At 37.8% G+C, this 13,669-nt stretch overlaps 1 protein-coding gene across 2 annotated transcripts in view; it reads right to left on the bottom strand.

The window, feature by feature from the left end:
- LOC124595324 (intraflagellar transport protein 81 homolog) overlaps window positions 1-13,669 on the bottom strand; it is a 97,869-nt gene that overhangs the window by 49,443 nt on the left and 34,757 nt on the right. For both annotated transcript variants that reach the window (XM_047134024.1, XM_047134026.1), the window contains exons 4-5: window positions 4,391-4,546; window positions 4,108-4,303 (exon numbers count right to left, since the gene is read on the bottom strand). In XM_047134024.1, coding sequence (XP_046989980.1) covers window positions 4,108-4,303; window positions 4,391-4,546 — 352 coding nt within the window. The remainder of the gene's footprint in view (window positions 1-4,107; window positions 4,304-4,390; window positions 4,547-13,669) is intronic.

Genomic DNA, 13,669 nt, shown 5'->3' with positions numbered 1-13,669 from the left:
AAATCATGTACTCAACCTGGATTTCAGAATGTAAATCCTATCTTAAGGTGCTACAAAAAATAATGATGACTAAAAGGTATTCTTCACTAAATTAACTAACATTAAAAGGGACCATTACAAATGTGAACATTAGATTATGCCTCAACTGCGTACAAGAAAGTCATACCAGTCATTTGAAAAATCCATCTAATTTATCAAGTAGCATCTGAGGTCCCATGCGAGTGATGCACGAAAAGGTTCTTCAAGTCAACCAGTACCACACCACATAAACAGGGCCTAACCAAAAAAGCTATGTAACAGCAAATAAAGTTCACATTACCAGCCTAATGTAACCTCTGAACCGACTGTGAGCAACTAGACATGTGGTGTGGGCTTAAGAAGTTACAATGTAGGCACAAAAGCCATAGAATCCCAATTTGTGAACCTCAAAAGTATTTGACCATATAAGTGCCTGGCCCTCTACATGTTGTGGAAGTGCACCGACACACTCAACAGACAGATGTACGAACCGCAATAGGACTTCTGTGTACACATATACATCAGAGAGCAGGGTCGCACCCCCACATTTCCTTCCAAATTCCGCCCGCTACTAGAGGTAATGGCGCTAATACCATCTTACTTACAAATGGCAGTAGCTAAGATAGGCCTAGTACAGAGCAAAAAACAAAAAGCAAGAGATGCAATGTGTAATGGAATTGAATTGTCAAGCAATAAAAATACTAAGAAAGTAGAATAAAACTGTCAAGAAATAAAATTAATAAAACCTTAGTACAAATTATAAAATTAATAAAACCAAACAGTGGAAAATCCAGGATGGAATGTAACAGTATTATGAAAGTGACAGTTGCTACTCATCATTATAGTGGAGATGCTGACAAGCAGATAGGCCCAACAAAGGCTTCAGAAGCCAGAGACGGTGATCGTGAGTTAAGTGTGTGTGTGTGTGTGTGTGTGTGTGTGTGTTTTTTGCATTGTCTATTTTGATGAAGGCCTTGTTGGCTGAAAACACACTTTCTGAGAGTCTTTTCATTGTGCCTATCTGCGACTCAGCTTCTCTGTTAAATTAATGAACTGTAGTATAAAATCTATACGGGGCCAAACTGACATACCAGACATAAAACATAATAGTGGAAGAAATGTCATTGCACGCAATATTACGATTGCAGATAGTGCAACACCATGTATAGAATAACCTACATAATCATAGCAGACAAAATCTCCAGTAGCAGAGAAACCAGAATGATCAGTAAACTAAACTCCTAAGAACACTAAATATATACACAGCAGCAGAGTTACACATTAGCTACTAACCTGAGGAGCAATATATTACTTAGAAGCCATTAAAAGAAAATTTCAACCTAGTTTTGCAAAAAAAAGTCCTAAATCATCTTTAATGTTATGCAGGCTTTGCTTATTACATGCCAAATGCACCACTAAAGCTGACTTCAGATTATGAGTGGCACAATATTCTCTAAACCTAGTCTGAAAACTTCACCCTTTGAGTCTGACATATCTATCTTCATACTGTGGGCATCAAATACCATAATTACCACCATTATTATATGGAAAAACTACACACTCCTCATGATGGATCCAACACTGCCCATTATTTTTAGGTACATAAACAATAGGGATAATGCCCACAGAGATCAAACATCTCACTAGTTAATGGGTTGTACATACACATTGTTCTTCAGCTTAATACATAATGTGTAACTCTGCAGCTATGTACATATTTACTATTGTCAAGTTTTCTTTTAACAGGCTGTGGCTGTACATAATATATCACTACTCAGAATAGTACCTAATGTGAAATTCTGGAATTATGTATATTTTTGTGTGTTTACTTTACTAGTCATGCTGGTTTCTCTGTTACTGGAAATTTTATGCGCTATGATTGTATAGGTTACCCTATAAGTTGTGTTGCACTATCTGCATCCACAACCTTACATTCATCACATGATGTACTCTGTATATTGCTCATCTTCCACTATTATGTTTTGTGGGTTGTACGTCAGTCTGCCCCCTTTTATATTTTATACTACAGTTTTATGAATTTTATACTTTGTACTAAGGTTTTATTAATTTTATTTCTTGACAATTTCATTACACGTTTTTATTGTTTTTATTTGTTGACAATTGCAGTGTACATTGTATGTCTTGCTTTTATTGTTTGCTCCTTACTAGGCCTATTTTAGATACGGCCATTCATAAGTAAAGTGGATGGGTTGGGTGGTTGTGGGGTAGGGGACCAGAGAGCGAGGTCTTCTTCGGTCTCATCGGATTAGGGAAGGATGGGGAAGGAAGTCGGCCATGCCCTTTCAAAGAAACCATCCCGGCGTTTGTCTGGAGCGATTTAGGGAAATCACAGAAAACCTAAGTCAGGATGGCCGGAAGTGAGATTGAACCATCGTCCTCCCGAATGTGAGTCCAGTGTGCTAACCACTGCTCTACCTTGCTCGGCCCAAGTAAGATGGTTTAGCACTATTAGTAGCATGGCATTTGGGAGGAAACGTGGCGGTGCAGCCTATGATTTCTTCAGCAGTATCTCTAGCCCTTGATATTAGTTCCAATGGCAACCACTCTCTGACTTACAAGTGTACACAGGACACAAGACTTTCATTTGGTTCACACATCAGTCTGTTGAGCAGTCTTGCTGGGCTTCTGTGATATGTGATGGGCTAGGCACTTATGTGGTCAGACACTTCTGAGGTTCACAAATTGACATTCTATGGCTTTTGTGCCTTCAGTGTAATTTCTTAAGACTATGCCACATGTCTAGTTGTTCGAAGTTGGTTCATAGGTTACATTAGGCTGGTAATGTGTGCTTTATTTGACGTTGCATTAATGTTTTTTTGGTTAGTCCTGTTTATCCGTGTGGTACTGGTTGACTCAGAGAACCTTTTAATGCCTCACAATTTGTTGGATTTTTCAAATGACTGGTATGACTTCCTCGTATGCAGTCCAGGCATAACCTGATGTTCAAATTTGTAATAGGCTCTTTTACTGTTAGTTAATTTTCTGAAGAACCTCTCTTTGTTTACCTTGTCTTGCATAGCACCTGAAGATTGGATTTACATCTTGAAACCCAAGTCGTGTATGATTTTATCCAAATAAAGGATTTGTCACGTACAACTGAAGCAGATTTATTCACAATGAAAAATATATGTATTGTGTGGCAGTTGTCAATATATCAAGTTTTTTGAAGAGGTATCTGCAGGATGTTCTAGTACTAAGATCAGGAACAATTTTCATTACCAAGAGATCAATACATTAAGCAGATTCAGAAGGATGTAGGTTGCAGTAGGTACTGGGAGATGAAGAAGCTTGCACAGGATAGAGTAGCATGGAGAGCTGCATCAAACCAGTCTCAGGACTGAAGACCACAACAACAACAACATCTGTATTTTGAAAAACCATCACTGTACAATGAGTTCCCACAAAAAAAATATTCTGCAACTCATTAGTCACTGGAAAATACGAAGAATAGACTAGTTTCTTCATTTTCAGTTCACCTAGAGCAGTAATCATGCATATGGCAACTGTAACTGAAGTATAGGCTTCATTAATTGTGGAGTATGGGTTTTGCAGTTAAAATTGTGCTGTATCTACAGCCCCAAAAACTTACTGCTGTCTACTTCTTTTATTTCATTGTTAGTGTACACTATGTTAATAGCTTGTGGATATACATGAGAACTACTGAACTGCATGTAAAGAGATTCACCAACTCTCTACACCTTTTCTTTGTCTTCTCAGTTTCCCCTTAGGTTTCAACAAAGACAGTTCTTCCTCTGGAAGGTTAAGATTCAATACCATCTTCCACATACATCTGTTGTGAGCACAAATACCACTAAACTCTATAGCGAAATACACTGTTAATACTGTGTACGGATTAGGTTCCTACAAGTCACTCCTCTTTTGTTAATATAGACTGTGACTTTTTCCAAACCCCTGGAGATCTACTTTCTTGACAAAATATAAGAAAAATGATGAATGAATGGATGAAAAGAACAGTGAATGAACACCAATTCTGTTACAATTCATAATCCTTATAAGCATATTGATTTTTGTACACTGGTACCTTTAATATAATTCGGAACCTCATACCTTTTGGAGTTGCTCCAACTGCTGATTGTCTAAGCTCTTTCAACTGCTTCTGCAATCTCTGAGCCCGTTGTTCAGTGTGGTGCAAAATAGTTTGCTGTTCATGTTTCTGTAATTCCAGCTCCTTTTCCCTCTCACGCTCCAGCCTCAGGGCATGAGCTGCTTCAAGCATAGCATCTCTGGTTGGCAAATTTTCAATCTGATCCACAAAAGAAATAAAAGTCTTTTACCTTTTAGTTACACAAAAAACTGACAGATAAATGCAGTGTAGTGTAACATTTCATACCTTTCTTTCCATTCTTTCTATTCTTTTCAAGACAATTTCCTTCTCCTTCTCCATTGCTTCTATGTCAGTGCGCAGCTCTGCTATTGAATTTGCACTCTTCTTCAACACTTCACTTTCTTTGTGAACTGCTTTAAAATCTTCAATGAGATTCTCATACTTTCAGAAATAAACATACAGTCAGTAAAGCAGGGCAATAAATAATATTCAGCAGTGAAAGTTATAATGAATGTATCAGATGTTTTAATTACTTTCTATACGTTATCAAACTGATACTATGACCATTCACTTAACATTAATTTATTCTTATCACATGTTTTAAACTTCTGTTTCCATTTTCAGGTAGTGAAATTCCTTTGGTTTATGGACTTCTACATTTTTGTTTTGAACTATTTTATCTTGCAGTATCCCCAGTTATTTCAATAAGAATAAAATGCGTCAGGTTCTAAAAAGTTAAGAACATGTATGCAATTAGATTTATAATGAATTTACATTTTTTTGCAAGAGTAATATGATAAAATAATGCTAATTGCATCCACAGCCTACTATTTTCAAGTTAATTGCAGAGGTCTGGCATTTTTGCCAAATTCATCAAAATAAAACACGTTACTTACATATCCATGAAACATCAGTATCATGCAGGCTTCTAATCTCTTGCATGCAGCTGCTTTTACTTTATTTTGATCCGAGTAACTAGGACGGACAATATTAAATTTTGCACACCAAAATACATCATGTTATACTGTGCATAAACTAAATAAAATCCTCACTTGAAGATTAAGGTGTATGTTTTAGAAAAGCTGTGTAGTGATAAATAAAGTAGTAGTGGTCACTGAGATGCATGACAAGTAACAGTGATCAAACGTATCCAGACACCCTCTAAAACATATGTTTTTCATATTAAGTGCATTTTGCTGCCACCTACTGCCAGGTACTCCATATCAGCGACCTCAGTAGTCATTAGACACTGTGAGAGAGCAGAACGGGGCGCTCCGCGGAACTCAAGGACTTCTAACGTGGTCGGGTGATTGGGTGTCACTTGTATCATAAGTCTGTCTGCGAGATTTCCACACTCCTAAACATCCCTAGGTCCACTGGTTCCGAAGTGATAGTGAAGTGGAAACATGAGGGGACACATACAGCACAAAAGTATACAGGCCAACCTCATCTGTTGACTGACAGAGACCGCTGATAGTTGCAGATGGTCCTAATGTGTAAGAAGCAGACATCTATCCAGACCATCACACAGGAATTCCAAACTGCATCATGATCCACTGCAAGTACTATGACAGTTAGGCAGCAGGTGAGAAAAGTTGGATTTCATGGTTGAGCAGCTGCTCATAAGCCACACATCACACTGGTAAATGCCAAACGACACCTCATTTGGTGTAAGGAGCGTAAACATTGGATAATTGAACAGTGTAAAAATGTTTTGTGGAGTGACGAATCACGGTACACAATGTGGCGGCCCGATGGCAGGGTGTGTGTGTATGGCGAATGCCCAGTGAATGTCACCCCTTGTTTTGCATGGCACTAACACAGCACAGGCCTACATTGATTGTTTTAAGCACCTTCTTGCTTCCCACTGTTGAAGAGCAATTTGGGGATGGTGATTGCATCTTTCAACACGATCAAGCTCCTGTTCATAATGCACGGCCTGTGGCAGAGTGGTTACACGACAATAACATCCCTGTAATGGACTGGCCTGCTCCGAGTCCTGGCTTGAATCCTATAGAACACCTTTGCGATATTTTGGAATGCTGACTTCATGCCAGGCCTCACCAACCAACATTGATATCTCAACAAATCTTCCAGATCCTGATTGAACATATGCCTGCAAGAGTGGAAGCTGTCATCAAGGCTAAGGGTGGACCAACAACATACTGAATTCCAGCATTACCATGAACTTGTAAGTCATTTTCAGCCAGGTGTGTGGATACTTTTGATCACACAGTGTACCTATTTTCTTTGAGAAATACCAACATAATACTGTAAATATTAAGTTATCAGTAGAAGACACCCAATAGCTATTAAATATAACAGAAGAAGAACCAATTTTTTTTTTTTCAAAATAGTGGCTTTCCTGTTAATTAAATGTACAAGCCTTGCTCAAGGAGATTCAACAAAGCTCAGAGTCTGCAGCATTGTCCCCAGAACAAATCATGGACCCCTGGTTCTGAACTGAGTGAAAGGCTTGAACCTGGGACTGTGAAGGTTCTGTTGACAAGCTAGGCTGTGACTTCCTAGACTTGCCCCATATGGCTGAGAATTGCAGGGTCCCCCTAAACAGGTCAGATCTGCACTACGTTTTAGAGTCTGCTACCCAGGGGGCACATAAGATATTTTTTTTTTTTTTAATTAGGCATCCCTCCATCCAGTCCAGACTACGATAGCTGCAGAAGACCCAGAAGTGTCAGTTAAGGTCCAAGGAAATGCACCCCCCCCCCCCCCCCCCCGCAAGAGAGAATATTAAAATCCAAATGGTTAACTGCTGAAACATTTACAACAATGTGCCAGGGTTTGAAGCATTCCTAAAATGAAGTGAAGCTCAAATAGTATTAGGTACAGAAAAGCTGGATAATACACACAATAGACAGTAGTGATATTTTTGGGGGGAAATTACACGTATATCGATAGGATAAGATAATAAGAAATTGAGGTGCTGTATTTGTTGCAGTAGACATGAAATTCAAATTCCCCAAGGTAGAAATTGAAGCTGGATGCAAGACTGTTTGGGCAAGACTCAGGATCAGTGGCGGGCATAAAATTATAACCAGAGCTTGCTATCGACCACTACACTTATTGTCTGATGTAACCGATAAATTCAGAGAAAACATCAGCTCACTAGTAGGTAAGTTTTCCTATCATACTGTAATCATCGGAGAAGGCTTTCATCATCCAACAATGAATTGGGATAATTACAGTTTTTTTAGTAGCAGGTGTGACAAGACATCCTGTGAAACATCACTAAACTACTTAGAACAAATAGTATGGAATCCCACACATAAGAAGAGGTTGCTCACAATGAAACTTGCATCAGTAACCACAAGGCAGTTGTAGCAATAACAACGATCAAGTTACAAAGGGCAATTACAACAAGTAGAAAAATTTATATGTTCAGTAAACTAGATAAAGAAGTATTAATGTCATATATCAATGAGGAACTTAAAACTTTTAGCTCAGGACAGAAGTATATAGAGAAGCTATGATTCATGTTTAAAAGAATAGCTGACCATGCACTTGATAGATATGTACCTACTGCAACAGTTCTTTGTGGGAGGGACCCTCCATGATATACAATCATTGTAAAGAAACTTCTCTCAAGAAACAGAGACTACTGCATAATAGGTGTAAAACAAAGCACAGAGAGAGAGAGAGAGAGAGAGAGAGAGAGAGAGAGAGAGAGAGAGAGAGAGAGATATGCTGAATGAAGCGCATTTGGCTATCAAGAGACAATATGTGAAGCCTGAGAGACAATCTTGTTTAAAGATCTTTCACAAAACCTGAAGAAATTCTGGTCACGTGTAAGGGCTATTATTAGCTGCAAAGTTAGTGTCCAGACACTGGCGGACAAAGGAGGATCTGAAAATGTGGGTAGCAAAGCAAAAGCAGAAACACTTAATTCAAATGTTCCTTTACAAAGGAAAACCCAGGAGGAACAATGCCATACTTTGATTCTTGTAGGACTGCAAAGATGAATGAAATATATATTTGTGTTAGTGGTGTTACATTACATTAATACTTGTTCCACAGATAATTTTGTAATGATTGTACGTGTCAGTTTAACACAAGCTTTCACTTTGTGACAGCATAATTCACCTGTTTCTGTGCCAAAGTCAGATTTAAACCACTAGAATAGTGAAGATCATCCTTTCTTCTAGTGTTGTAGCTTTGCACTTTGTTATTATTTTTGAATTGGGGTGGGTTATTAACAACAAATTACATAAGTGGATATATGTATTGAAAGGTGCTGTGAATATCCTGAGTTTCTTAAATAAATGTCTGCAAGGTGACCTTGGGTGGCTCCAGATATTATTTTGATTACACACTTTTGTGCAATGAATACTACTTCTCTTAATGATGAATTACCCCAAAATATGATACCACATAAAAGCAGTGAATGAAAACAGGCATAGACAGGCATTTACAGATATGTTTATCACTAAAATTTGCAATAACTCTGATAGCACAAGTAGCTAAACCTAACTCAATAATGTTGATTTACAGAATTGTATATACTGTGTTTTCTCAAAATTTAATAGGGTTCATTTGTAGAGAACCACTTAATAATTTTCTGAAAGACATTATTTATAAATTACTCAGCTAATTCCTGTTTTTTGGATGTGATTACTATACTTGTATCATCAACAAAAGGAACTAGCTTTACATCTTCATGAATATAGAATGGCAAGTCATTAATATATAAGAAGAACAATAAGGTATTCAAGACTGAGCCCTGTGTTGCGAAACAGCTGAAACTGTTAAAATTGGATAATGTCCCAGAACCTGATGGAATCCCTATCAGATTTTATACCCAGTTTGAAGCCGAGTGAGCTGCTTTGTTAATTACAATCCATTGTACATCCTTCAAACAAAAACCTGTGCCCAGCAGCTGGAAGCAGCACAGGTCACACCTGTATACAAGAGGGTAGTGAAGTGATACAGACAGCTGCCATCATCCTTGACATCCCTTTGTTGTAAAATTTTAGAACATATTCTGAGAGCTCAAATATAATGAAGTATCCCGAACAGAATGACCTCCTCGATGCCAACCAGTTCAGATCTAAAAAACATTGATTACATGAAGCCCAGCTCACACTGTTCTCACATGACATACTGAAAATCGTCAATCAAGGCAGTCAGGTAGATGTATTATTTTTTGATTTCAGAAAACAATCTAACTCAGTACTGAAATTACAATCATGTTTGGTAGCATGCAAAATTTGTGACTAGATCAAGGATTTCTTGGCAGAGAGAACACAGCACACTATCTTGGATGGAGTTATTGACAGATGCAGAAGTAACTTCAGTTGTACCCTAGGACAGTGTGTTGGGACTATTCGTGTTCATGTTGTATATTAACAAGCCTGCAGGCAATATTAACAGTAAACTCATGCTTTTAGCAGATTATGCAGCTATTTACAATGAAGTACTGTCTGAAAAAAGCTGCACAAATATTCAGCTAGTTTTTGATAAGATTTGAAACAGATGCTAAATGGCAACTTATTTTAAATGTTCATAAATGTAAAACTGAGCATTTCATAAAATCTAAAAACTACAATATGAAAGAGTCACAGTTCAAAGCTGTCAATTCATACAACTACTTGGGAGTAAGAATTGGTAGGAATATGAAATGTAATGATCACATAGGCTCACTGATGAGTAAAGCAAGTGGCATACTGGCACTGGTATAATATGAGGGAAATGCAATCAGTTTACAAAGGTGATTGCATAGAAAACGTTCATGCAACCTCCCCTATAATATTGCTCAAGTGTGTGAACCACATATTAAATAGAACTAACAGGGGATATCAACTAATTACAAAGAAGGGCAATGGTAACAGGGCACTTTAAAGTGCTTCAGATTCTGACACAGTGTTGCAAACGCTTCAATGGTTAACCATTTGGATTTTAATATTCTCTCCTGTAGGGGCATTTCTTTGGATCTTAACTGACACTTCTGGATCTTCTACCGCTATTGTAATTTGGACTGGATAGAGAGTTACTTTATCTAAGAAACCCTTGTGTGCAACCCACACACAGTTAGCTACCTCGGTAGCCGCCTCTGATGTGTACCGTATTACCTCGAATCTAAGCCGCACTTTTTTTCCGATTTTTGTAATCCAAAAAACTGCCTGCGGCTTAGAATCGAGTGCAAAGTAAGCAGAAGTTCTGAAAAATGTTTGTAGGTGCCGCCACAACTAACTTCTACTGTCGAATATATGTAAGCTACACAGCCATGCTTTGCAGGCACAAAGATAAATACTGGCGCCAAAACCTCTGCGCCAGTAAATAAATTAAAAAAAAAAGTGGAAGACAAGATTTTTTATCCGCCCCGAGTTTCAACCACTACATTTTCATACATTACCCAACGAAGTAGATACAAATTCCGTATTATTCATTTTTGAAAGTAGCAGCATTTCAATGTACTACGAAAATCCGACTAGCAAGACTGTTTGGGATGTTTGTGAATCTGGCCAACTCTACCTTCTGAATTTTTTCCTACCTGTGAGAAGAGATGGTTGCTAATAGGAATTTTTATGAATTGTGAATCACATGCAGTATTCTCTTCACCATAAGAATAATACTAATATAAACATTTTGCCTTGTATTCTTTCGTGTTTGCTGCCTAATAAACTACGAAACTAGAGTGAGACAACAGCAAACACGGAAGAATATACATATCATGTCATGTTTATATTCGTATTATTCTTATGCCTAATAGTGATACAGTCAGAAATGAAGCACGGCAATTGACTAGATTTTTAAATCTAACATGACTCTAATTTCTGTGCAGAATGTAACGTACTACAGAGGCATCTACAAAGATTTTCAGAGAAAAATTTTCGCTGAACTCTCGTTCAGAACATCTTCTATCATACGCAGTCTATTATTTGGTTCTTGTTGATCATTATCAAAGAAAGCATTAGTGTAAGTAACAACAAACAGCAGTCTCTTACCATTGTTTCGCTAATGAGACGATTCCTCTCTTTTTTTTTTATTGTAAGCAGCGGTAGCGCGCACAAAAGCAAGGCATGCCGCTAGCGGCAACTGGTCGTAAACACTCATTATCAGAATGCAACAAACAATGCATGACACAGTACAGTAATGCATTTTCAGCTTAGAGTGACACGTAAAGATCTATAACATAGAGAACGGCACTTATTAGATCAAAGAAAAATAAGCAATCAATTCAAACCAAATGAAGCACGTGAAAAAGGATGGGTACCCGTATAAATACGGACGTAGCGCCTGACGCATTGCAATGGCTACCTGGTAAAGCTTAACTGCTAAGCTTACGACTCGAACCAAACTACTGTAGCTGTATCGTCATTCATTCGACCTAAATTGTGTCTCATATTACAATGGACCAACTTTGTTTCGATCTGGAGGTGCGGCCTAAAACTTTTCTCTTCCCATGAATTTCGAGTCTCAAATTTCAGGTGCGGCTTAGATTCGGGAAATTGTTTTCTCCTTGATTTCGAGTCTCATTTTTCAGATGCGGCTTAGATTCGAGTGCGGCTTAGATTCGAGTAAATACGGTAGTCAATATCTGACCCATTTAGGGGGTCCATGCAATTCTCAACCCTAAGGGGCAAGTCTATGAAGTCGTTGTCTAGCTTGTCACAGAACCTTCACAGTCTCTGGTTAAGGCCTTCCATTCAACTCAGAACTTGGGGACCACAGCGATGTTGAAAAATTGAACTGGCAGATGCTTGAAGATGGATGCCAACTATCCCATGAAAGCCTATATACAAAGTTCCTAGAACCAGCTTTAAGTGGTGAATCTAGGAATGTACAACAACTCCATAGAGATCACAAGGACAAGATTAGACTAATTATAGTGCACACAAAGGCATTTCAGCAACCATAGTTTTCACATTCCATATGTGAATGGAAAGAGAAAACCCCCTAATAACTGGTACCTGTACCCTCTGCCATACACTTTACAGTAGTTTTCAGACTATAGAGACAGATTTAATGTATACATTGAAAGGCCCCAGAATAGACCATTATGAATGGGTCATCATATAAAGACATATGGTCAACTTTCAATAATTTCCAAGAGAAAGTTATTTGAAATTTCCAGGAATGGCAACAGTGCAACTGGCAATAAATTAAAGGTAATTACTTACAAACTTTTAGCATACTGCAGATGAAATATAGGTCTGCAAATTGTTCTATAATGGAAATAAATTGTTGTAGCTCCATCATAAGTTGCATTGAGAAGTTAGTTTTCCCTTTTTTTGTGATTAGCTTCACATACCTGTGTCCACTTTTTCTAGCCATCTGTATCATAAATATGACAATGTAGCCGATAGCCTATGTACAAAAACTGCCCCTGGAGTGATAATCAAAGTGGCACAGTGGCCGACACAACAACAGTAAATACACCACATTTTGCCACTTTGATCATCATGGCAGGGGCAGTTTCTGTATATAGGCCATCGCCTACATTGTCACATTTATGATACACATGTTTTGAAAATGGACAGTTGTCTGAAACTAATCACAAAAAATAAAGAAAACTAACTTCTAAATGTAACTTATGATGGACCTACAACCATTTATTTCAATTAGATCATTACTTCTTGTGTTTCATAATTCATATTTAAAAATGTTATTGCCAACTTCAATGCATTTTATAGTTCAACCCAACAGTGGTGTATTGCTGATGGAGATGGAACATGCATTCCCCTTTAACTTTGTTAGCAAGTTTTTCACTTGTAAGCTTGGATCTTTAAGAAGTCCCATAGACAACATTACAGAGCAAAAGTGTCAGGTGACCAGAAGGCCATGACAGAAGACTGGTGCAACTGATTCAGCTCCTAGGATGGGCACAATTGAGGTACTACGCCATTGCTCATTAAGTAAATGCTGATGCTCTACCATTTTGCAAGTATATTCCAGCCCTTGTTGCCGAAGAAATATAGTCCAAGTATCCTGGCAACAGATTCTTCAGGAATTGCTTTATTAAGACAGCTGCGTACTGTAAATGGACCATTTAGATACGCCTGTTTCTGCTGAAACAATCTATATAACAATCAAAGGCTCTCAAAAGGCCTAACTGAGGAATGATTTATGATGTGGAATTGGAACTGTAATTACCATTACTACCACCATCACTTCTACTACTATATTTCAACTATTTATGCTACTGATCCATGTTTATTATTCATCCTTAAATTCTTCACTAAGAGCATTGCTCTTTCTTTTGCTTTTGTTTGTGTGCAGGGGATAGGGGTGTGTGTGCATATGGATATGTAACACTCCCAAACAGAACATTGCAGAGTTAATACAATATTTTATGACTTATCTTTACTAGTAACATTTAAAAGGTTATCAATGTGTTTGAAAGAATAATTGCGTTATGCAGCTTGTAACATGCATCAACACTGAGGATGAGTGTCATATATTTTCACATATGATATGAAGGTTTCCTCTCACTTCATGGGATTAAACAACATCTGAGTGAAGTTTTTCAACAAAATTTATTTGGTGGGTACCCTGATAACCCCTCTTGACAGACAGATTGTTAATATTACTCCCACTATTAAAACA

This window comes from Schistocerca americana, chromosome 2 (assembly GCF_021461395.2).
Source record: "Schistocerca americana isolate TAMUIC-IGC-003095 chromosome 2, iqSchAmer2.1, whole genome shotgun sequence".
Lineage (NCBI taxonomy): Eukaryota > Metazoa > Arthropoda > Insecta > Orthoptera > Acrididae > Schistocerca > Schistocerca americana.
This window is presented reverse-complemented; position numbering and strand designations above follow the sequence as displayed.